The following is a 26,552-nucleotide window of genomic DNA, read 5'->3' on the forward strand; positions in this document are numbered from 1 at the left end:
GGCTCGTGGCTTACCGGCATCTTCACAAGCTGTTTGTCATCGTGGCGGCTGGCAGTGTCTCTCTGACTCAGCCTTCCACTTCCCAGCTTTATTCTCCTCCTTGTCCCACCTATACTTCCTGCCTGGCCACTGGCCAATCAGTGATTTATTTATTGACCAATCAGCAACACACTTGACATAATAGACCATCCCACAGCACCTCCTTTTGATTCAAACATCCATACACAAAGAAAGGTTTCCAGCTTTTAATTTTTAATGTAACATACAGAGCCACAAACAGCATTTCTCTCTCAATTTATGAGAGGTAGCACATTTAAATATGTTTGGATTTAACAACTTGCTGTCACAATACCAAGAAATACCAATAAAAAGTTATTTTTTAAGATGATCAAATATTTTTTGTTACATAAGCCACATATTGATTGCAAGTTGCTTACCAATATACAGTGTTTTGAACTTCAAATTATTAAAAAAAAAAGACTGTCAGATTATGTAGATATACACTATCTTCCTCAAACTCATCCCATTCTGAAAGCTGAAGATAACTGTTACACACCAGAACATTTCCCAAATGGCACCTCCTTTGCCCTTGACTATAAATGTCAAAAACCAAACTTTAGTTTCCTAAGACACAGCTATTTCTAGAATACACAGATATAATCATGACAGACTACTAGAACTAAATGACTACTTCTATGTTAACACTTTTTACTATAGCGAAGCTTTCCTAAAAAGACAAAAAGTATAGAAAACTTAGATTTCTCCTAATGAACTGAATACAACAGACTCCCTTCCTTTCTGCCTTCATACACTTCAACTGTCTTCACTGGGAGCTGCCTGCACACTCCAAGCTCTGTACAACTATCCTGGTGAAATGGAGATTCGGGTTCACAATGTCATTCCCCCAGCAGGGCGCCATACAGTCCAAGCTCTGTACAATTATCCTGGTGAAATGGAGATTCGGGTTCACAATGTCATTCCCCCAGCGGGGCACCATACAGTTTTACAGCAGGTAAAAAGGCTAAGAAAGGCCACAGTGGACAGTGCCAGACACCAAGAACAGCAGATCACACGGACTACTGAAGCTCAGGAAACACCATGAATTTCAACTGCTTTTACAGCAATACCAACAAAACACATTTAGAGAAACGTAAGAGTGAAAACATTTAGTTCCACTGTTGATAATATAGTTTTCAGACACTGTTTCCTCTGTCAAATGAACACATTAGTTTAAGATAGAGAAAGTGAGCAAGATTAACATGGGAAAACTTTTCCTTGTTTTCTCATCAGAGGAAAGCACTCGGGTTGGCGCGAGGGTCTTTCTGGTTTCTGTATCTGTAGGTCAGCCAAACACCCAGGATCTGGAATTAAAACAAGAAAAATCAAGTGTTGTGTAGATTTAATCAACAGAATAACTGAAACTTCTGAGTTGCTTTTGCTTTTTTATTTTGTTCAAAGAGGGGACACTTCAGGCAAATTGAAGGACAGGCCCTAATACACTGAAATATGAACACTGTGGTAGACTGCGTCTGCCTGGACCCTGCGAGTGTTACTTTCCAAGATCAACGGCCCTTGGGCGGTGTGATTATGCTAGGGAGAGGTCTTCCAGGTGGGCTCAATGGTGCAGTCACTGTGGCTCTGAGGAGGGGAGCTGAGGTAAGCAAGTGAGGAAACAGAGACAAGGTGAGGACAGGGCAGGAAGCTGGGACAGCAAGCTTGACTTTTCCATTTTGATCAACAGCCAAACGTGAACTCTGCACGTTTTTTGCATTTATTTGTATTGTTCTTAATTATGTGCATGTGTATATGTACAGGCGTGCCTCCCGGAGTTCAGAGGTACTGAAGCCCCCTGGAGCTTGAGTGACAGTGACTGGGAGCCACCTGACCTGGTCATCTCCAGAATAACTGCCCTAAGCAGCAAGCATTACTAACCCCTGAGCCATCTCTCCAGGCCTGTCAAGTATTTCTAATAACAAGAATATTTGGAGTCAGTTATTAAATCAAAAGTTGATAGATTCTTCTCAGAAGACAATTTACCAATACAAAATTTCATTCATTGTTTATTTGGATAGGCTCTCACTATATATATAGTTCAGGCTATCCTGGAACTCAGAGAGATCCACCTGCCTCTGCTTCCCAAGCCCAGCTTTTCAAAATTTCTTGACTATTCCCATACTATGTCATATTTTATACCTAGAAATGCACCCCAAGAGGAAAGCAGGGTGCATGGAAACAACATTCCACACACAGGAGTCAACTGTGTAAATATTTACATATTAAAAGGAAATTAAGTGGTTGGATTGACAAGAAGGCGCAGTAGGTAAAGGCATTTGCTACAAAGCCTCATGAACTGAGGCCCTTGGCTTTGACTGCCAAGACTCACATGGTAAAGAGAAAGAACAGACTCCCCAAAGTTGTCCCCTGATCATGGCACAAGTGCACCCACACCCAGATAATTAAATAAATGTAAGCTGGGCAGTGGTGGCGCACACCTTTAATCCCAGCACTTCGGAGGCAGAGGCAGGAGGATCTCTGAGTTTGAGGCCAGACTGGTCTACAGAGTGAGTTCCAGGACACACAGGGCTACACAGAGAAACCCTGTCTCAAAAAAAACAAAAAGAAATAAAATAATTAATAAATGAATTGAACTTTTTTAAGAGGTGGGGTGGATGGCTTAGAAGGTGGAGGGCAATTCTTAAAAGCAAATCTTTACATGCATATATGCATATGTGTGCATTATAGTATTATACACTAGCATATATTAAGTAATATAAATGTTCTACTTATGAAGAAATCAAACTATAACTTATTGTGTAAATCTAGAAAGAGAAGAAAGCTCAGAGCTAACTCCCCCAATCTCTTTTCATTTATTACAGTTTACACAGGACAAACAGATCAAGAATGGTACTCCATCATAAAGTTTATACAAGATTTGCCAGATGTCTGATTCCAAACTAGGCTGTTCCTAGCTTCCTGTGTAGTGACCTCAGGGAAAGGAGCTTTTGGGTGTTAGGTGTTCTACCGAAGTGCAATGCTCTGTCCTCCAGACATAAAAACAAAACTCCCCACCACAAAGGGAGAGGACAAACCTCTGTAAAACTGAAGAAGAGGCCAATGCCACCAACAAATCTCAAAACATCTCCAGCGTATGCTCCGATTATGGGGGAGCATGGTAAGCACTTATGTCCAATTTTAGCACAGGTCTGTATGGATAAAAGAAAAGACTTGTTACTTCAGAGTACATTGATTAAAAAAATAGACATATAAAAACTACATCCAACTAGAGTATGGATTTTAAATTGTGTGTAAATTTCCTAGATGGTCATATGCTCTGTAGGATCCATCCCTTTCTAGGAACTATAAATATGATGGGTAGATGTCTAGATTGCATTGTGTAAGACTCCATTCTACCAGACCAGAGAGATTCTCATGCTTACTTGCATGCACTGTAAGATACCTAAGTATGTCCCCCATAAGCTCCTCTATTTGAATGGTTGGTTACCAGGGAATGGAACAGTTTGAAAGGATTACAAGGATCAGGGGTGGCCTTGTTGGAGAAAGTGTGTCACTGGGGGGTGGGTTTTCAGGTTTCAAAAGTCCACGCTAAGCCCAGTTATCTCTCTAAATATATGTACACACACACACACACACACACACACACACATACACACACACACCCTGCCTGCAGATTGGAATGTAACTCTCAAGTACTTTTCCAGCACCATGTCTGCAGGCCACACTGTTCCCCTCCATGATGACAAGTGGAATAAACCTCCAAAACTGTGAGGAAGCCCCCAACTAAATGCTTCCTCTAGTAAAACTGTCTTAATCATGGCGTCTCTTCACAGCAATAAAACTAAGGGTGACTAAGACACCAGCTGACGGCCACCAAGCAATCGGGACAGTCCTAAAAGAAAAGTGAGTCCACAACAACCACTGAGCAAGAGGGAGGACACACACCAAGCCTCGAGTGAATGTCAGTCTCCACAGACACCTCATTTCAGCATCATGAGACTCTGGTGTTAACTGTCAGCACGACAAAATCTAGAATCACCTGCAAGACAGGGCTTTGTGAGGGGCTGTCTTGAATATGTTATGAATAAGAACATTTTAATATGTGGGAAGAACCACCTTGATGGATTCTCCCTGGAGAGGGGATCCAGGGCTGCGTGTGGAGAGGGAATGAGAACTGACGCGGCTGCATGCATTCCTTGTCCTCACATGTGACAGTACCAGCTCCCTTGAGCTCCTGCAGCTGTGACTTTCCCATGACGATAGAATGTAACCTGGAACTACAAGCTAAAATTGCTTTTGGCTGGTATGAGATGATAAACAGATAATTGTCTTAGGCCATGAGTTTTGTGGTTAATTGTTACATAACAGTGGAAAGTTAATACAGACCCATGCAAAGAAACAGCTTCACAAAGGCCTCAGGGAAGAGACATATACAACTCAGGGCTCAGACAGATCGTAAAAGGAGTTGTCCCAAAATATAAACATACATGAACATTCCAGATGAGCTAGGCCCTGAGCTATCCACATAGGACTGGGGTTGGAGTTAGGTGGTCCAGTCTGGCAGGAAACATCAGGATGGATCCCACTGATCCATCAGTAGCTCAACTTCAAACACAATGAGGGAGAAATTGTGATGTGGAAGAAGAGGAAGAGGAGAGTGGTTTTATGTGTCTTCTACCTTGGAGGTGTAGAGCTAGTTAAGAGAGCCTATTTAATATAGACCCTTCTCTTGCTACCTCCCTAGTAAACTGCAAAGATGGAGATCTCTGAGACTGATCATTTCTCTCTCACAACTCGGTACAGGAAAGAGCTGAATGAGAAAGAATTACAGGCAAGAAAATAAATGCAGTGTGTCTCCCTAAACATGGAATGGGCAAGTGTGACAGCAGTGCATATGGAAACTATAATAGGAGCATATGTCAAACAATTTTGAAATATAATTCAGCATCAGAAAGCCCACTTCTTATTTGTTAACCATTATTAAACTGTATGTAACACATTCAAGAAAAAAAAAAAAAAAGAACTTTCATAGTCTGGACTTACAGCCGGGCAGGTGTCATTGGGGTTATAACTTCGGAATCCACAGCAGTTCAAGTTCCTCTGGAGGTCATTCCGAGCACTTGCTGTATTGTTCCAACCAACCTCCAGCAGCTGACCCTAGGAAACGCAGTTCACAGACGCATTAAAATACATCATCCCCACATAAACTACAAATGCTGAGTGTTGCAGAATAGTATTCTAAGCTCTGTTGCATTTGTTTATGCTGTGGAACATTTGCTTTAATGATGCAAAGACATGTGTCATTCTTTATGCTGCATTTGTTTAACTCTGTGGAGCTGTGTTATTTTGCCTGTCTAGAACACCTGATGGTCTAATAAAGAGTTAAACAGCCAGTAGTAAGGCAGGAGAAAGGATAGTCAGGGCTGGCAGGCAGAGAGAATACATGGGAGAGAGGCAAGAAAAATCAAGGAGCAAGGAAGCAAGAGAGATCAAGGAGTGAGAAAAGAAGGGGGCCAGCCACAGGCACACAGCCACACTGCCAGCCATGGAATAAGAAGGAACGAAAGGTATAAAGAAATAGAGAAAGGAAAAAGCCCAGAGTCAAAAGGTAGACAGGATAATTTAAGTTAAGAAAAGCTGGCAAGAAACAAGCCAAGCTAAGGCCCGGCATTTATGAATAATGATAAGCCTCTATGTGTTTATTTGGGAGCTGGTGGGCCCCCAAAAGAGCTGAAGAGCCAGAAAGTAAAACCAACCAACAACAATGGAGAGCCCACAGTTAGCAGTAGAGTGTACATGAAATCAATAGTCTCCACAAAACTACTACAACTTTTCAAAAGCTTATCCCTTGGGCTGCAAAAAAAAAAAAGAAAAGAAAAAGAAAACAGTCCTGGGTTTTTACAAGCAATTTAAAAATAGTACTTGGTTCAAAGGCATAATTCTCTAAGTATAACAATACAAAGTTTCAATTGCTCCAAGACAGAATCCCATTTTTTTCTCTACAAATAAAGAGCTTAAAAAGAGCAATGGCTACAAGGTAACCATAGACCCCGTGGACACTGCACAGCAGTGGGGAGAAGAGGCAATATCTTCTAACAACAGGAGAGTTAAGTCTTACTTAAGATACAACTTAGCAAGACCCAACAGCACTTCCCCTGCAATCGTTCCCACTAACCTCAGGACCAAGAAAATAGGTAGCAGGGCAAAATGGCATTCTTGGCAAAAAAGAAATATTTGTCCTCCAGTCATTTCCTCCCATCTTTTTCATATTTATGCTATGTTGTATAATAAAGTAAAAAAATAAAATAAAATAAAACCTTCATTCAGCTGGGCACAGTGATGCATTCCTTTGATACCAGCACTCAGGAGGCAGAGGCAGTGGATCTCTGTGAGTTTGAGGACAACCTGGGCTACACAATTCTAGAACAAAACCGGAGCTACACTGTGAGACCCTGGCTCAAAAACAATACAGAAAAGTATCTTTACTTACCTGTTGGTCCCGATTCAGAGCTAGACAAGCACAAGACACCGAAAACTGAACAATAAACACAAGCAGGAGAATAATCATATACTGAGAGTTACAAGTTAAGGACTATTTTACTTTATTTTATTATTGCACTTGCTTATTCATTATATGTGTGAGTGTGGCAGGCGTTGGGGTATGCACACATGAGTACATCTGCATGCGCCACGCTGTTCATGCAGAGGACAACTTGCAGGAGTCAGTTCTCTCCTACCACAAGGTGAGCACTGGGGACTGAACTCTGGTTATCAGATTTGGCAGCAAGTGCCTTTACGTGCTGTAGGGACTCTGCAAATGCCCTAAAAAGAGCATAAAGCAGGAATGTTGACATAGCTTTCAAGTACACACTAAGCAATTCACCTAGAAACTAGGACAATGTTACCAAAAGTTCAAAGTGATACAGTGTAACTATAAATTCATTTAGAAAAAAATAAATAATTATATACACCAGGCATGGTGGTTAACATGTGTAATCCCACGAGGACTGCCCAAGCTTAAGATCAGCCTAGTCTACAGAGACCCTGTCTCAAAAAGAAAGAGAGGGAGCATTATATTTTGAAAAGCTCACATCCAAAATGAAATACAAATTCTGCAACCTGTAAATAAAAAAAATAAATAAATAAAGGTATAGACACATGTATAAGCTTTCTCAAAAGTAAATCTAGAGAATACACTGTTAAATTCTCAACCAAAGATTAACATGTTAGGAAGGCCCAGAAGTAAAGAAATGAGTTCAATTTAACTCTGAATTTGCAAAAGAAAATCAGAATTATGCCCAACTTATAGAACACTTTATGATGTGATCAGGAAGGGTTGGGGATAACTAAACATAAGGCTTTTTCCTTACAGATATTCCTAAATTGTCTTTCTAAGGGTTACTTCCTGGCAATGAATTCCCTAATGATAATATTAAATTAGTAGCAACCATTGAAACATAATCGATAATGAGTGAAAACTTCACCTGGTTGAGGTAAAAAAGGATACAAAAAACAGCAACACCTGATGATGTTTCACGGCGCCAATCAGTCCCACCAACGCAATCAGGAACAGGAAGATGCCCACAGCAATGACCACGCCCACCACTCGGAGACTGGAGATCAGCCCAAAGCCAATGCCCCAAGCAGCAATCCCAATGAGCAGCAGACTGACGAGCTGTGGAGAGAGAGAGAGGTTCAATTATACAGCGCCAGCACTGTCCAGGTGTTTACATCTTAGTAACCATGGCAGGAGTCTCTCAGGGTCTCCAAGGTGTTGGTTCCAGAACCTGCCACATATAGCAAATCCAAGTTTCCTATAAAAAGTTGTCATATTTGTATAACTTCTGATATTCTCCTTTAAACATCAAACCAACCACCTCTGGATACTCTGACTAGCTAATGCCATGTGAAGGCTATGCAAGGTTACTCAAATTGTCAGAGGTATAGTGACAAGAAAAAAATCTGTGTTTATGAAGCAATTTTTGATGCAGTTGATGGAATCCATGAATGTGAAACCCATAGATACAGAAAGCTGGCTGAAACACACAAACTTCCATGGATACTATTGTTTCAATTAATTTAATGTAACCTTCAATTATGCTTTTTTTTAAAAATAATAACAATAATCCAGAAAGCAACCATGGAGTCTCAGAGGTCATCTGGATTACAAGGCTTACTCGAGAGCAACTGTAAGCTAGCACAGTACCAGCACACGTAAAAACTAGGCAACAACACGTCTCAGTCCGTGATTCTGATCTGTTCATATGAAAATGGTCTATCTTTTCCTTCACAACCCAGCTGGTCTGCAGCCCGCTCCGTCCTCCCACTCCCCAAAAGGCTCAGCCAATCCTCCCTCCCCGGCAAGCTGTGCTCCTCGAATATGAAGCTACTGTTCCCTTCCTTGCCAATCTGGTCCCATATCTGTCTCTGCAGGAGCAAGAGGCGATTCACAAGTACTCCTATGTTCTTACCTCCAGGTACCCCAGGACTTTCAGGCCAGAGCCCTGGAGAACACTTGAGATTGTTTCCAGAGCCATTGTAGAAGTTAATCATCATCAGCAACAAGTACGTGAGAACAGAGAGGGCCAAGTGGCCACTAAAGCCATCCAGATGCAAACGGTAGGGGAGGCCAGCTCTTGGAAATGAAACGGCATTTGAGCAAGAAGCAATCAGGTCAACTCCAGTCCCTTTATTTATAGTTTGTCAAACACCATCACGAGAGCTAGCACACCTGTGTGCAACAGGAATTACAAAACTCCAAGCTGCAATTACCTCAAAAAAACAAACGAATGGTAAACCACACAGGGACTGTAGTTAGCCCACAGAAGACATATCTGCTTAACCAGGTTTCAGAGAAGGGTGGAGGAGGTTTGCAGAGCAGGGCAGAATGCCTTTAGTACATGTGTGGTCAACCATCTCCTGGAGTAATGTGGTAGTGTAATGGAAAAATCAAAATTTTTCCAGTTTGGAAAAATCAAAATTCAAAACTAGATTTTTCTAGCATCATATTACTGAAAGGCCTGGTAAACTCTGTTTAGAAATATATAAATTACCATTTGAATTGTCCTGCAAATATCTATCATTGTTTATGTGTTAAACAATACTAAACATGCTTTATATGCACTAGTTAAAAAAAGATCCTTTTTAAATATCTTTTTATAATATATTTTTTAAATATATGCACTGGTTAAAAAAAAGATATGTAGAGATACAAAGAAAACTGCCAAATAATGTTCATCTATTTATATTTTTATCCAAAACATTTTCTTTTTGGAATCTTGGTCAAAGAGCCAAAACATAAGAAGCAAAGAAATCACCTGTATGACCACAGAATCAGTCTCTGGTGACAGGGACCTGGAGGCCATCACCACTGTGGCTTGTACACAGAGAGCCATGAAAACGTTCCCTCAGGGGCCAAGTCTCTTTCTCAACTGCTCCTCACAGTGCTTGTCATCGCTCCCGCGGGGTCACCTCACAATCTTAAACAATGGCCCCTTCACAAGGGATCTTCCTTCTGACTTTGTAATATCCGAACACAGCACATTTCCTGTCATAACCAGTAAGAGCAGACGCCTGAGGGAGGTGTGAGGAAGGGCCTCACCTCTTCCTGGCTTAGCATCACCGCTGTATCTTGGTGTGGGGCAGAGATGGCAGTCCACAACCACACACATCAGAGGAGTTAGGGGTCTCCAGAAACAGAACCAATAGAAAATATGTGCATCTATATCTATCTGTCAAAAGAAAATGAGGCTCGGACAAGAGAAGTTTTAAAGATGTCGCCTACACAACTGTGACTGACTGGGCAGAAATCTGCGGAGCCCAGGACGGTGGAAAGAGAACAGAACACCCTTTTCCTTCGGAAACTTCAGTGGATGTAGATAAAGACTTCCCACCCATACTGTGGAGGGTAGTCTTGATTCGCTTCATCAACTGACTGTAAGTGCCGGTCATGGTTACAAAATACTCTTACAGTTGGCGCCCTGGACTGTGTCCATGGCAACACAGATTCCTCATCCCACCTGCTAACACCAAGTTCTGGGTGGGAGGCTCGTTCACTAACTCAGATGAACACATGGGACAAGACCACCAATCAGCATTTCATTCCATATAAAAAGCATCCTTCTGGACTAGGAACATGGTTCAGCTGGTAAAAACACTTGCCACGTAAGCCTGACACCCCAGTCTGCTCCAAACGCACTGGTGTCTGCTGGTGTCTCAGCTGTCCTCACAGGAGACGAGAGAATCAGCTGGAACCATCAGGTCACGTGACGCGGAATACACAACACAGCCACATGACGAGACACGGCCTCGGCAGGGTGGAAGGCCAGAGCCAGCCCCCAGGAGCTGTCCTCTGGTCTCCACACCCACACTGGGTGGCACACATGTATGCACAGGAGGCTTTAAAAAGTCCTTCCGAAATCATGCCAAATCCTCACTTTATTAACGGGATTTTTTTAAAAATTAAGAATATTGAAAGCTCAGTATTCTTAAGTATTAAACTAAAGACTAAGTGAAAGACTTAAAGACAGGACATATGACAGAGCAGAAATTGCAAGTGTTTTCTGTTAACCTGGTTGTGCAGATCACAGCCCTGCGCAATCACTCAGTTCCAATACTGTCCGCAGCACGGAACACACGTGCACACAGAAGAGCAGGGATGTGCTGACACCACCCCCATCTTTCAGCTTTATGTGGCTCAAGTTTTGAGTTTTGTTTTGTTTGGGAGTTTTGTTGTTGTTTAGGTTTTGCTTCGTTTTTGTTGGAAGGATTTTAAAATGGTGGCAATGAGGTCAGGTAGCTCAGGCTAGCCTCGAAATCAGGATTCTCTTGCCATGGCTTCCCAAGTACTGAGATGACAGGTACCTGCCACCTCAGCCATCAACACTTTCTCTTCAGACTGTGGAGTCTATGATCATGAATTTTCATGTATCACAAAGTGCTTTTCTTCCTTTGATTTTTTTTCAGACTATTTAAAAATGTGAATCCAGGCCAACAGGTTGATACCTCAGCAAGCAAGGGTGACTGCTGCCAGGAAGGACAATCTGAGTTCAATTGCCAGGACTCACACAGTAGGAAGAGAGAACTCCCACAGCCCTGGAAACTGTCCTCTGAACTGTACACGTGTTGGGGTGCGCACACACACGCGCGCACACACACAAAATAAGCTGTTAAATCAAATAAATATCATTTTATTGTAATGAACTGTCAAATAAAAACACCATGCATCTGCATTAAGGTAGCCATGTGAATAACTTAAAAAAAAACTGTGAAACTATTCTTGGCTAGCATGCTATACCAAAGACCATGGGATGGATTTAATTCATAGGCTGTCATTCACTGACTTTTGCTCTAGAAATCAGTAGAGAAACAAATGAAAGTTCACAAGAGGACAAATAACGGCTGTATTAGAAGTTTTTACAAAATGTGTCACAGTATAGATTTAAAAAAAAACAAACCCACAAACCCTAGGTAAACATAACAAGCCAAAGAATGCAAAGCAAAGAAACTATATTAAAGTGCACTCCCTTTATGAGATGAGGTGTCCCCCTGGTACCCCAACTGGCTCCTGCGTCCATCCCAGACTCAAGCAATCCTCTGTGACTACAGGAGTACACCACAGTGCCCAGCTCCAAAGGCCAATGTCCACAGTGTGAGTATTTCAGATGGGACAAGAGGATTTTGAAGATGAGATTCAACTGAGACTCTCAAGACAGGTTTATTCTGGATTATCTAACTAAGACTTAAATAATCCCAGAGTCCTTACAAGAGGCAGGAGGAGGGATCGAGTCAGAGAAGGACTTTGCTAAGGAAAGTAGGGTGTAGTCTGAGAGGTTTGGGACAGCATGCTGCTGGCGTTGAAGGCAGAGGAAGAGTTCTACGCCAAGGAATGCAAGGATTGGGTTCTAGGAAACAGACTCAGATCTGCAGCGACCTCTGATGTCTGGTGCGGAGACTATACCTTTGTTTTAGGCCACTACACGTGCAGTAACTGGTTACCAACAGGAAACAACCTTTGGTGGTTTTGAAAGTTTGTCTGATCAGAACAATGGGAATAGACTGGAAAGCGTATTACAGACACAACAGAACCCAGGATGCCCTTTGAGGGCAGGCATTACTGCCTGGCTTACCACAGGCAGTTCTGAACTACCAGGAATTCTTCCTATAGGGACATGACGGCCACACTTGCAATCCCAGAATTTGGGAGCCTGAAGCGGGAGGATTTCCAAGAGTTCAAGACCAACCAGACTATGTAACAAGTACCAAACTAACAGCCAGACCTCCATTATAAGACCCTGCCTCTTGGGGGGCAGGGGTAATGGGCTGGCAAGATGGCTCAGCCATTTAGAGCACTTGCTGCTCTTCAGAGGCCCTAGGTTCGATTCTTGGCACCCATGGCAGATCATAACCTGTAACTCCAGGTCCAGGAGACCCAGTGCCCTCTTGTGACTTCTGTAGGGGCACCTAGCATGAATGTGTGGTGCACAGATACAGGCAAAACACATGAAAGGTAAATAAAACTGTTAAAACGCTTTCTAGAGGGTGGGTGTGGGGAGATTGCTCAGCCCTTCAAAGCTCTTGCTGCTCAAGCCCGAGTGTAGTCCAGACTCCCCTGGGAGTCCTGGTGAAGGGAGACAAGAACTCCCCCAAGTCCTCTGAGCACAATGGCACTTGCCCACACTCATCCACACATTATAAATTAACTGACTAATTAATTAAAATAAAACAACAATTCTTCCTGCTAAAACATATTTCAAACGAGTGGAAAGAGTTTTAACATACACACAGGAACTACAGGAGATCCCATAGAACCCCAGAAGCAAGCAGAACTGAAAGCCTTCGCTGCCCTGTCCCAGCTGGTGGAGAGCAGCCTTCTGGGGCAGGGAGTCGGCCAAGAGCAGAGTCTAAAGGAGACTCTGGGTTCAGACCAAGCAGAACTGGGAAGTGGAACCGAGACCACGCACAGCTGGGAATTCCAGAAAGCTATTTTCTCAAGGTGAAGTACTGTGGAAGAACTGCAAAGATTCTGAGTATCTTCAAGAGTTATCTGAGAAAATGAAACGCCCAGTCTTCTAGGCGTTGAAATTCCTCTCCCCCATGCACGCAGGAATCCGCACACCAAACAGTTCAGACGAAAGTTGATCACCAGCTGTAATGACAGAGGGTGAGGGAGACCTCAGAGAAGCAAACTAAAATGAGTCACAGGAGAGACATGTGCAAATCCCAACCCCAAACAGTCCCGGATTTTAAAAAGACAAGCTGTGTTACCAATCAAAATTCTCAAAACACCTAAGGGAAAAAAAATCTGAGAAAGACACGACAGTAATGGAGCTCCCAGAAGTCTGATGTAAACAGAGCTGGGACTGAAACTGGCATATTTAAACTAACAACGGAGCGCTGGGCATAGTGGTACATGCCTTTAGTCCCAGCACTCAGGAAGCAGAGTGCTGTGAGTTCAAGACCAGCCTGGTCTACGTAAGTGAGTTCCAGAACAGCCAAAAATACAAATAAAAATAACTAACTAAAGGGATTTTAAGAAAATATGAACAAAATGGGGGAGTCATATTTTATAGATGTAGATGTGAAAAGGAACCAGACACATCACATCAAGTAAAGGAGAAGAACAGCAGGGCAGCTCAGTGACTAAAGGCGTTTTGGCCAAGCTAACAACCTGAGTTCAATTCCTGGGACCCACGCAGAGGTCAGAGGGCAACATTCGGGAGAAGGGAGTCCCACCATGCTGTCCTCTGGCCTCCACACACGTGCACAGTGATGCAAACACCTATACACACTAAATAAATGTGATTTTAAAAAATTAATTTAAAAACAGAAATCAGAAGGAAAAACTTAGGCTAAAGCAAGACCGTGGGTGTGGTGGTCCCCACTTGTCATCCCGATGCAGAGGTAGAAGCAGAGGATCAGGGGTTGAAAGTCATCCTCAGCTAAACGGCAAGTTTGAGTCCAGCCTGTGCTCTAAGAGACTGTGCCAAAAGAGAAAGAAACATTTTTTTCAAAGAAGGAAAAATAACAGCCATCCAAACAAATTAATCTTTAAGAATAAGAGTAAATCCCACAAAATTTCCCTGATAAAGAACACCCAACAAAACCCAGAGCAAAAATTCATACTCAATGACAAAACATGAAATTCCCTACAAATTTCAGGAACACAATTTCCCCATAAAAGCAGATAAAAAGCAGGTGAGGGGACACCATGGTCATTGTGCATAATTAATGACCACGTAGAGAGGAAATCCAGGCATTAATACAGTATTAAAAACAAGTGAAGTTACTACCAATAGGGTGAACATATAAAAATCAAAAGCAGGACTAGAGAGACGGCTCAGCAGCTCAGAGCACTGGCTCAAAGGTAGTCGGGAGGTATTAAGAATAAAAAGCAATCAGAGAAAAATCCAAACGCCAATCAACAAACAAAATCCTAAATATTAGGCCAAACACAATCTCATACATACTACATTCACAAAAATCCAGTGACATAGTCAAGGGAATCTGAATTCACCCCAGGCAAAAGGGTAAAGCCCTGGAGCACTTCACAGAGTAAGAATTTGGCAGGAGCCCTATATCCCTCACTAGCCTAGCAATTCTGTTTTCAGGTTAATCCTCAAGACTCAGTCCACCAACTAGACACACACCAGGACACTGCTGCACCCTTGTGTGGACCAGGAAATCAATGGATTCAACCCCACACCTATGACTAGATACCCTTAAACCCAGTGTATTCGCATAACAGAATACAAGTGATTTGAATCTATTCCTATGAAATCAACAGATTTCAAAAACAAAAGATAAATCAAGCATTATATAAATCTTGATGAAATATGTCAATTTCCAAGCACAAAACAGCAACACAATTTCCTGTGGCTCAAGAGTTGTCTTATTATGTCACACACAGGCACGTACATGCCAGGTGTGGATTTTGAGATAGTGAGCGCTCACACTCTCTTCCTATGGGGTAAAGGGCTGCAGAGTGACTGACTGTTCCACTAACATTCACTTCTTGGAGATGTCATGGCAGAACACTGGGCATCTGTAAGATTCAGCTGCTGGCCGGGCGGTGGTGGTGCACGCCTTTAATCCCAGCACTCGGGAGGCAGAGCCAGGCGGATCTCTGTGAGTTCGAGGCCATCCTGGACTACCAAGTGAGTCCCAGGAAAGGCGCAAAGCTACACAGAGAAACCCTGTCTCGAAAAACCAAAAAAAAAAAAAAAAAAAGATTCAGCTGCTACATTCACAGGACTCTACCATGTTATATACTGTGTATATGAAATGCCTCGTTAATAAACTATGAAATGTTGATAACACTTTCTCATATGTGCACCAACTCGAAAATCTTCTGCTTTGCTTTCCCTGTAAATCAGCCCACCCTGCCCCACCCTGCCCATTCTGCCCCATGCTGCCTCATCCAAACAGGTGTTGATCCCCACTGACGAGTGGTCCAGTGCCATCCACATTCCCCATTACACTTCACTCTCACTGTGGAAAAAAGGAAAGAAGTTCACCCGAACCCCACTGGCAGTAACGTACTGACTCTCCATGCACATACAGCAAAAAGCACTTCCAGGGCTGAGGAAACAGCTCAGTGGCAGTGCTTGCCTAGGACATATAAGGGCCTGAGTTAGATTGCCAGCACAAAAATAAACAAATGAAGCCCTCCAGGTCCGTCACATCTGAACAGTCTGAAATGTGAACCAAGACACCACCCTTGTCCCCTCCCATGCACACACAAGCACAAACACACAAATACAATCATCATTTGTAAGGGATGCTCCCAAAAGTAAAAAAGAACGTAGATTCGATCCCCCAATGCAAAACCAATTCTGCATCTATTACTGCAAACGGTGAAATCACATGACCATGAACTTATCTGAACTAATCAACTTCTCTGATTAAAACCCAAAAATAGGGGCTGGAGGGGTGTCTCAGCAGTTAAGAGAGAGCATTTGCTGCTCTTGCAGAGGACCCAGGCTTGGTTCCCACATGACAGCTGACAACCATCTGTAACCTCAGTTCAGGGGACTCAGCACCCTCTTCCGGACGTTACAGGTGGATACACATGCATACATGCAGACAAAACATTCATACACATAAAATAAAAATCAATAAATCTTAATGAAAAGAGAGATGCTGAAGAGATGGCTCAGCAGTTAGGAGCTAACACTGCTCTTTCAGGAGACCCACGTTCAGTTTCCAGCACCATTCGGCAGCTCACCACAGCCCCAGAGGAGCCAATGTCTTCTTCTGACCTCCAGGGGCTCTCGGGAACGTATACAAAGCCACACTCAGACACCTACATATACATATACATATAACTAAAAATAAAAATAAATCTTGAAAAATACTAATAATGGGCTGGAGAGATGGCTCAGAGGTTAAGAGCACAGACTGCTCTTCCAAAGGTCCTGAATTCAATTCCCAGCAACAACATGGTGGCTCACAACCGTCTGTAATGAGATCTGGCATAATAAATAAATAAATAAAATAGTAATAAAACAAAATCCCCAAACAAATGAAAGATTTTTTAATTTAAATGATCTGAAAATGATGTATATGCTTGTGATTGGTTTTTATAACATATCATAACTGAAACCCACCAAATAGATACGATTAACTTTTCAAGCTATAAATAACACCTAAAGATATTTAATGTACTTCTAAGATAGATTATCACTGTTTAATTTTTAGAAAAAAAAAGGAGTCTTCTCCATATACTAATGAAACGACTTATTTCTCAGCAGTGATAATTATTATCATTGGTTTACAGTTTTAAGGAGAATGAGATTGCAAGTCCAAGTTAGTAATCTAAAAATTACAGCTTCAAATGAAATTAACTGTAGCTGCATAATTAAAAAATCTAGGCTTGTCACTATACCCTGTGAGACAAAGCAACTGCAAAGACTCTTTTGTTCAAGAATAATAACCATTTTCTTGTGAAAGCAATTGTAATGGAAAGTAAATTTAGAGCCATGACAAAGAGTTTCCTTCCTCTGGGAGACGGGCTGCTGATAAAAACAGATTATGGCTCCCTTAACTCCTTGATGGTGGTGTTTTTATGAGCAGGAAGCGCCAGCCTTTCCTGTTTTCTCGTTAAAACAAAGAAAACTTGATATACAAAAAGAGCTTTAAAAGTTAAAAGGGCTGTGATGGAAAAGACACCCAACAGCTGGATTATGAAAGTGTCTCAATCCAGCAGAGCTTCCCCTAGACAAACCCGCAGAGGAGGATCCCCAGATGCCACCGAGTGCACCATTAAGGGACATATCCTCAGCTAAAGCTCAAGACAGCACAGGCCAAAGAACAGCACCAAGGGGACGGACCTTACCTGGAGAGGGGGCTTTTGGAAGGCAATTCAGGTTAGATGTGGTGCTGAAGGCAGAGCCTCAATGATGCGTTAGAAGCTTTATGTAACCAGGAGGGGCCCTGAGCTGCCCTCTGCTCTTGTGCCCTGGGAGACCTTTCTCCACATAATGATAGTGAAGTGTCAGTACGTGATCTTGGACCTTTTACCCTATAGAAAGTGTGAGGAGTATTTTTTCTTTATTAATTACCCAGTCTGTTCTATTCTAGTACAGCAACAGAAAATGGACTAAGACACTGTCATAGTTACTTTTCTATTGCTATGATGAGGCACTGTGACCAAGGCAACTTACAGAAAAAAAAAGAGTCTATCGAGGCTGACGGTGTCAGAGCGTTAGTCCATGACCGTCATGGTGGGGAGCTTGACAGCAGACAGGCAGGCATGGCACTAGAGCAGTGGCTGAGAACGTACATCCTCATTAGCAAGTGGGAGGCAGAGAGAGAGAGAGAGAGAGAGAGAGAGAGAGAGAGAGAGAGAGAGAGAGAGAGAGAGAGAGAGCGCTAACAGGGAACAGCCAGGCTCTTGAAACCTCAGTGCCTAACCCCAGTGGCATGCCTCCTCCCACAAGGCCGCACCTCCTAATCCTTCCCAAACAGTTCCTCCAACTGGGGACTAAGCATTCAAATATGAGTCTATGGGGACCATTCTCACTCAGACCACCGCAGACACTAATGGATGTTTAATTGCTTTTCAAAGCCAGGAAGATTGGGTCATTCCCACACTGGCATCCTGCCTATCTTGTTTTAATATTAAGTCTGTACTCCTATGCTCTCAAAATCCCAAGATGTGAGAGGTCTGACTACTTCTGAAAGTAAGTCATGAACTACCACGCTCCGGCCCCAGCCGGCTTTGCCGGCTTTAAAGGAGCCCTATACACTTCAGGTGCCCTGCAGTCGATGCAGATGTTGATTTTATATTCCCAGCACTTGGCTAAATGCCTAGAGCAGAAGAGGTGGTCAGTGCTAACTGCTGGATGAGGGGTTCTCACTGCTCCTCATCCTTGTACTGGGAAATACTTATTCTTCAGTCTTCATATATTCTTTGTATATGCAACACATAAAATTACATTGTTTCATCAAATATCGACCCTATTTAAGAACAAGATGTGTTGCACGAATCCTAATTAATCTTAATAAAAACCCAGAGTCAGATATAGGGGTAAAGATGAAGAAAGGATAGAAATATTTCTAAGCCAGCTACTTCTTTTGATCATCAGAAATAGATTAGATGTTGCAATTAAATAATTCAAAATGTCTCATTAGCTCTAAAACAAAAGGGATGTTCTGACTGCCAGGCATGGTGATACATATGAACCTGTAAGCCCAGCATTTGGAAGACACAGGCAAGACAAGCACCACATACTTGATGCCAGCCTGGTCTACCTAGTGAACTCACCCAGGGTTACACATCAAAGCCCTGCTCAGAACAAACAAACAAGGGCCTGAGAGATGGCTCAGGGGCTGCTCTTGCAGAGGACCCATTTGGTTCTCAGCAAGAAAGATCAGAACCATCTGTAATTCCAGTTCCAGGGAATCTGATGCCCTCTTCTGACCCCTCCTCAGACACCAGGATGCACATAGACATACATAAAAACATCAACACACATAAAATAACAATAATTAAAAAATTAAAAAGTAGAGCTGGAGATATGGCTCATTGGTAAAGAGCATTTGCTGTTCTTCCAGAGGATCTGGGTTTGATTTCCAGCACCCACATGCTGGTTCACAATCATCTGGAACTCTAGTTCTAGGGAATTTGAGACCCTATTTTGGCCTCCAGACTCCTGCATACATGATGTACACATACATACACTCAGGCACACACACATACACATAAAATAAATAAATACAAAGAAAGGAAGGAAGGAAGCGGGGGAGGGAAGGAAGGAAGGCAGACAGGCAGGCACTCAGGAAGCAAGGGCAGGCAGGTCTCTATGGCCTTTAATTCACCTGCTCTACATAGGAAGTTCAGGCCAGCCAGAGCTACACAGTGAGACTTTGTCTTAAAATAAACAAAAAGCAGTAGTTCCGATGAAGCAGCAGGCAAGAAAAACCTAAAATATTATTATGAGAGAATAGGACTGTACACCGCCAATGCCATACAGAACTTGATTTATACGTAAACAAGGCCTCAAAGCACCTTCCCCTAGGTGCTTCAAGCATTTTGCTATGAACTTGTGATTTCAAAGATCAAGCAAACGGATGTATTTATAACATATAACATCCGGCTGAAGATGTGAAGCCCATGAATAATCCAGATATTGCTAAGTAGCCAGGCATTGAGCATGAAGCCAAACTTCCGGTTCTTTCTTCGTTGTAACTCTTTAAATGACGCAAACGTTGCTCTTGCACCTACCTGTAGGGCTCTCTACAGTACCGCTGGTTTTTGCTTATGAGGCACAAAACACAAAGCACTTGACTCCTGTAATGAAACTATATAAAAGGGAACTAAAAGGGATCCTGACTTAATCATTTTCCAAGGTCAATTATTTTGAAATGCCATCAAACTGCCCACGAAATTCCACCCCCTTTTTTCTCTGCAGTGCTTCCAAAAAAGAGGTGGGCTTACTGGCAGAGCAGCCCCCAGCCGACTTCTGTATTCAGTGACTAATGCTGCACTGTGCACTAAGCAAAGAAAAACGGAGAGGACATGGTCCTCACTGTCATTATTTTAAAAAGAAAAAGGGGGTGGGGCAGGGAGAACAGCTCTTTTCAATGACTTCCTCATGTTAAACCCAGTAACTAGTGCCTGGGACGGAGCACAGTAGGTAGAGTAGATGTCTAGCATGCAATAAGGTTCGGTCACAGCAAACCCCGGGCTCAGTCCCCAGCACCAAATCCTCCAGGAGTGGTAGTGAGAGCATAAAATTAGGGCCAATTTAGTCTTAGTTCCTTAACCAGCACCACCTGATACGTAGGGTCAAGCCCATCTCCCTGACACTGCTGTGTCTCCAACATTCAACTCTATCACAGTCTCCTCCTGCTCCTTTGCAGAATCCACCTCGTCACCCAGACCTCATAATGTCATTTTTTCAGTCAGTGACCACTGACCTTCTCTACCTGCCTTCATTGACTTACTGATTTCAGCTCATCGCAACTCTGCTAATGCCATTCTAATGCTCGTGGAACCTTCGATATCTCCTGGCAGCACTCTCCCTTGACGTCCAGCGCTGTGAGTCTCAAAGGCTCGTTAACAACTCTGTCTGAGAACCCTTGACATCACGTCTCATACTGAACCTTCTCTGGTCCTGCTAATCCAATTCCATCTTGCGAGGGGACGAGGCCACAACAATGAGGCATCCGTCACTTGCCTCTTTCTCTGGTACCCCATTTTCAACCCATGAGAAATTATCTTGGCCCCACCCTCAAAACAGGCCCAGAATTTGTTTTTTCCACGTCAGCTGATAGCATTCTATTCCAAGCTTCTGTTACAGCAATAACTTCGTGACTACTCTTCGTGACTACTCTCCGTGCTTCTGCGTGCACATCTGTAACCTGTTTCACTCTGAAGACCCGTGGTGCTTCTGCGTGCACATCTGTAACCTGTTTCACTCTGAAGACCCTCGGTGCTTCTGCATGCACATCTGTAACCTGTTTCACTCTGAGAACGCTACTGGCTAGGAAGCAGAAGGCCATGAGAAAAGAAAAGTGTTCTCCCTCCGTCTCCTGGTTCTGATTGCCATTTCTCTGGTGGACAGCCAGGAATTTTGCCATCACTCACCAGAATTCTACAATAGAATTGCACTCCCCTTTCTCAGAACCTCACAGACTGTTACAATGACTAATGGCCTGTGCCTGAAGTCCAATGTCCTTGTGATCTAAGGACCAATGTCCTATATCCTCCTTGTGTAAGCCTAAACAGAGTACCTAAAAAACCTCCTCTTCAAGAACAGAACTCTGTGGGTAAGAAAACTGAGTCCAGCAGAACACATTAAACTTAGCTGTAGACCCTGTGGCTTCAAAGCCCCAGTCCAAGTGCAGGCAATGCACTTAGTGTCCCCTCTCCCAACTCACACCTGACTCCTGTCAAGTGCACATGTCTTTGCGATTTAACGGAGAAAGTAACTTCACTCTGAATGTGAGCTCCTTTTCAATGGGGCATGTCAGAGGTCATGTGGACCTTTAGTGGTTTGAATAAAAAGGACACTACTGCACACACCCAATCACACATTAAAGTATCAAAGTAATTTGAAGAGCCAGGTGTGGTGGTGCATGCCTACTAACCAGCACGAGTGGCAGAAACAAGAAGATATTAAATTTGAACAGCTCAAGGGACATAACAAGACCCTGATTCAAAAATGCAAAATGAGGCTGGGTGTGGTGGAGCAGCCTTTAATCCCAGCACTAGGGAGTCAGATGCAGGAGAATCTCTGTGAGGTGGAAGCTAGCCTGGTCTACACAGTGAGTTGTAAGCCAGTCAAGATTACATAGTGAGACCTTGTCTCTAAATAAATAAATAAACAAACAAACAAATAGGCAAAGCAAAATAAATGAACTATAATAGTTTTTTACTTATTTTTTTTTTGGGGGGGGGGGTTTCGAGACAGGGTTTCTCTGTGTAGCTTTGCGCCTTTCCTGGAACTCACTTGGTAGCCCAGGCTGGCCTCGAACTCACAGAGATCCGCCTGGCTCTGCCTCCCGAGTGCTGGGATTAAAGGTGTGCGCCACCACCGCCCGGCTTAGAATAGTTTTTTAAATGATCGGAATTTTGAAAAATTCGAAATATAACCATTTGAAAGCAATTTCAATAAGGAGATTCTGCTTAGCTGAAGTAATAGTGTGTTTTTATTTACTTGAGAGTTGAGACTATTATAAAACTACAATTTGCCAGAATTTTAATGACTCAATTAGGACTACAAACTTTACTAAATATAAAATATATTTAAATATATTTTTATATTAAATATAAATTTATATTAATATTTAAATACATATTTAAATAAATATAGCTAAATATAAAATCCAGGAGCTAGGGATATAGCTCAGGTGGTAGACTACTTGCCTTGCATACACGAGGCACACATATACACATTTAAAATTAATAAGAAAATAATCTAAAAATTATAATTCTGTGTTTATAGTCAACACATCTCAGTCATTATTTTCTTACAAGTAGAAGACCGTTGTTTTTATTTGTGGACACAAACTCTTACTTTCCAGGAGCATGTTGACTTAACAGCAGCCTGTATGTGTCAAAATCCCAACGGCTTGAATAATCTGAGTCAGCGGCCTTGAAGACAAGAGGCATTACAGAGGGGTTCTGTGAGGTTCAGGTGAGTTTACTTGCCAAAATGAAGCATCAGGAACTTTAGATACAGAGGATCCTGAAATTTCAGTTTTCAGTGGGAAATTTGAATGGCTGGCATCATAGTTAAATATCTGAAACCTTTTCTAGTTCTTGCTATGAAACCTGGAGATAGTAATTTGAATTTGATATAAAATAGTAATTCTGTTTCATAACTGAAAGCAAAACTTACCCCCCTACCCTTGAACTTTCGGAATTCTGAATAGGAACTTATATATTTAACTATTTAATAAACAGCTAAGTAGTTTGAAAGGAAAAAGAAGCTGAGGCAGGAAGATTCCAAGTTTGAGGGCAGCCTGGGCTACATAGTTCAAGACCAGACTGGGCAGTACGCTGCCTCAAAATAAATAAAGTAATTAATTTCCCAAACTAATTTTAATTTATATGTGTGCCCTGAAGATATGAATGAGACTTGCGAGCTACTCCTTCATTTCCTCAAGTCCAACACCTCTTCTTTATTCCTAACTCAAAGATTTCAAAACTCAGGCCTAAATTTTAAGGTGACTAAGCTCTCACACACCATTTGCTCTCCCCAACTAGAGCCTTCAAGTAGGTATTCATGCAGGGCTTCTATATTCGTTTTCCGTGGGTTCCAGTCCCCACCTAGAGCCTTCTTCATACAGGCCAAGTATGCATTCGTACAGGGCTTCTATACTCATTTCCCATGGGTTCCATGTAGTACAAGATAGACAAAATTAACTGGCAGAATAAGTACTGTCCTCAAGATCATATGCAGGATGAAACACAGTCTTCATCAAAGCATACTTACTCCAGAGCCCTATTGGGTTTGCTGCTGCATCTCCAGGCTAATGTCAACACACAGTAGGCGTACAACCAGCACTGTTGACTAAAGAAACTCGTCATCTTTAAATGCAGGAAGTTCTGAAGCAAGTGGCCCTTTCCCTTACCACACTGCTCGGGCTTCCCCTTTCCATCTACACTTACAGATTGTTTACGTACACTACATTAACCCAAGGTTATCCCAGTACCGGAGAATCCCCCCAGTTAAAAGAACCATGGCAGAAAAGAACAAAAACCCACCATTCACCTCCATAGGGTCACCGAATTCCCAAAACAAATTAGGGGACGTTCCTTCCAACGTGTTTTAGGGACCTGCTTTCTGTTTCTAGACTCGTCGGTCATACTGACGAAGCTCATTCGATCACTTGAGGATGCACACAGCTTTGTGGCTAGAGTCCCAAGTTCCTCAGGAAATGCTTCAAAACAACAGCGATGATGTCTGACGCAGGCAGGGGCCTTTGCACCTGCCTTTCCCACATGCAAGCCTGGTTCTAACACTCTGAGAAATGACCTCATATTTAATCCTGCAGCACTGAGCAGACCTACGCAGCAGTTACCAGAGCCGGAGGAAACCTACAAAGGATCTTCTTACTCCTGCCCTTAAAAAATACCTCCTAGTGCCCAAGCTCAACTCTGACGGCAACCACATTCTTTTAAATATCTTAAAACGTGGAGGGAGAGACGGTGAAAACAGAACTTAATTGATAGCTGCAGAAGATTTTTCTGCCTGTTTAAAATCTCATCCTCCTTTAACTCTCATTCACCTCCCACTTAAACTGTTACATTTGCTACATTATAACCTATTTACCATATTATAACCTATTTACTATATTATAAACTATATATATTATAAACTATTTGCAATGTTTAGGAGACAGATAACAGCTTATTTTAAGAACTGTCCCTTTGTTTAAAACAGTTTAGGATTTTAAAAAGCTAACCATATTTACAGCCTTATGAATTTCCAATTAATTAAATTTTACTGCACACCTGTTAAAAATCAATAAAACACACTTTGGGGGTCAATAGTTTGGGGGACATATATTAAATAATCATAACATATCCCTGTAGAGTCAACGTTTCTCTCTGCTGGCATTCATGACATGCTGTAAATACAGCTGGAAATAATGTGTCTTGAAAGCAATGGTACTCGGTTTGAAAAAACCTTCCCGTTTTTCAAATGTATAGCACATTCGTGGATACAGCCAGCCAAGGAAGCACAGAAGCAGCCATTGTGTGTGCGCAGGCACAGGAAGATGGAGAATCAGGTAAACAGATGACTGAATCACTGGAGGGGGAGGGGGCTCAAAATAGAATGTGACATTCTAAGCAGATCATCCATGCTAATAAGAGAAAACAGTTGAAGAACGGATGGGAATTTACTTTATAAGCAACATGGTAAGCATGCTTCACGTGAGGGGGGTGGATTTCGATAGGAAACTTGACATGTATCTCCAATTACAAGGCGCTATATCACCGTGTGTTCTAGAATCTTCCTTCCAAGTCTACCATTTGTGAACATATTGTCTGGATTCCTAAGAACCAGCCAGAAAAGCTTACACCATGGATGCCCATTTCTGGCCTGCTTTCACAGCTTTGCCATTGTGTCCAGACACACACCAAAAAAAAGGTAAAATGACCGGTTGTCTCTGCTCTTAACCCTTAGCAGCCAGCCTTTCTTGCCCATGGAGGTAACCTAAGCTGGCCCAGATGGCCTGGCTCTCCTAACGCAGGGGAGCTGGGTTTGTTTTCAGGGTGGGTGCTGCAAGCACCAGGTGTATTTATAGAAAGGAACATAGAGTGAGATGGCCGAGAGGAAGTTGCGTCCTCACAGTGGAGACAGCTTATGGAAGGATCTAGATTCCACAGCTCAGTTCCACTCCAGACCAGCTATGGAATCGTATTAAAATCTTTTTTTTTTTTTTTTTTGTCTTTACCGTTATAAGATGTAGACAACTCCGCTTGCCATAGGAAAATAACAGAATGACAAATGTACATGAAAAGGCTGGGATGCAGAAGATTTTCAATAGACGTCACCTTGTCTTCCTCCTGTTCAGCCAGAATTACGCATCAAAAATGGAAACGAGCTTTCAACGTTAAGACTGGGAGGCACAGGCTTATAAGCAGGGAGAAGAAAGAAACAAAAACGACTTGGGTGGAGGATTACGTACTGAAGGACTTCGCCAGAAATGGAGTTTGGATATTGATAAAGGGGGAGGAGGAAGAAGGCATGGGAAAAGCATCAGGTTGGAACCTCACTGACAGGAACATCAACAAAGAGACTTTATGTAAGCACGAAACAAACTTAGGAAGCCACGGATATCCTGTGAAGTCTCTAGGCGGCCTCCACTCAAACAACAGCGCTCAGGGCTGAGCCAGAAGCGCGCCATCCATAGGCCGCCGGGTCCATACCAGGCCACGCTACCCCGCAAAACTGTCCTCCGGGCCGGGGCTGTTCTCCAGCCTCCGGTCGCGCTCCAGCTGGGATGGCGAGCCGGGAGCGTGCGGCTGGAGGGATGGGGATGGGATCCTGGGGAGCGATGCGAGAGCGGGGAGGGACGGAGGAGTGGGCAGGGATGCCAGAGTGAAGGGCTGCAGAGAGCCACAATGAAGGACGGGCGGAGACTGCGACAAGCAGGATCGGGGTCCCGGGCGGGGGCCGCGGACGAGGCCGGGGCGTGGGAAGGCTGCAAAGGGGGCGGGATGGGGCTCAGCCGGGCTGGGAGGAGGCTGGCGACCCCCGCAGGTGCCACCGGGCGCGGGATACTCACGGTGTACAGCAGGTTGAGCACGCACAGGCAGTTCTTGGAGCACGAGAAGCCCCCGCACACCATCGTGGCGCGTGGGCTGGAGGGCGCCTGCGGGTCGAGGCGTCCTCGGCGGGGCTGGGCGGGTAGCCGCTGGATCCTAACCTCCTGGGCCTGTGGACGGGGCTGGGCTGGGGGTTCGGGTTCGAGTTCAGGCTCAGGGCTGCAGTGCCGCGCCCGCAGCGGCTCCCACCCGCTCTGCAACCTGCGGGGCGCAGCGGCTCCGCCGACCGCACGCCCCGCCCCGCCGCCCC

At 43.3% G+C, this 26,552-nt stretch overlaps 1 protein-coding gene across 2 annotated transcripts; it reads right to left on the reverse strand.

Annotated features, from left to right (window-relative positions):
- Positions 1–230: 230 nt before the first annotated feature.
- Positions 231–26,465, reverse strand: Tspan13 (tetraspanin 13). 2 transcript variants are annotated; one of them, XM_059279369.1, is made up of 6 exons: positions 26,263–26,465; positions 7,523–7,690; positions 6,506–6,586; positions 5,059–5,172; positions 3,090–3,203; positions 231–1,361 (listed from the first exon to the last, which is right to left on the reverse strand). In XM_059279369.1, the coding sequence occupies exons 1-6, from the start codon at positions 26,323–26,325 to the stop codon at positions 1,287–1,289; spliced, it is 615 nt and encodes a 204-aa protein (XP_059135352.1). In that variant the 5' UTR covers positions 26,326–26,465; the 3' UTR covers positions 231–1,286. The 2 variants fall into 2 exon arrangements, with proteins under 2 accessions (XP_059135352.1, XP_059135353.1); XM_059279370.1 differs by lacking the exon at positions 26,263–26,465 and adding an exon at positions 23,732–23,835.
- Between the last annotated feature and the right edge of the window lie 87 nt (positions 26,466–26,552).

Source organism: Peromyscus eremicus, chromosome 14 (assembly GCF_949786415.1).
Source record: "Peromyscus eremicus chromosome 14, PerEre_H2_v1, whole genome shotgun sequence".
Classification (NCBI taxonomy): Eukaryota; Metazoa; Chordata; class Mammalia; order Rodentia; family Cricetidae; genus Peromyscus; species Peromyscus eremicus.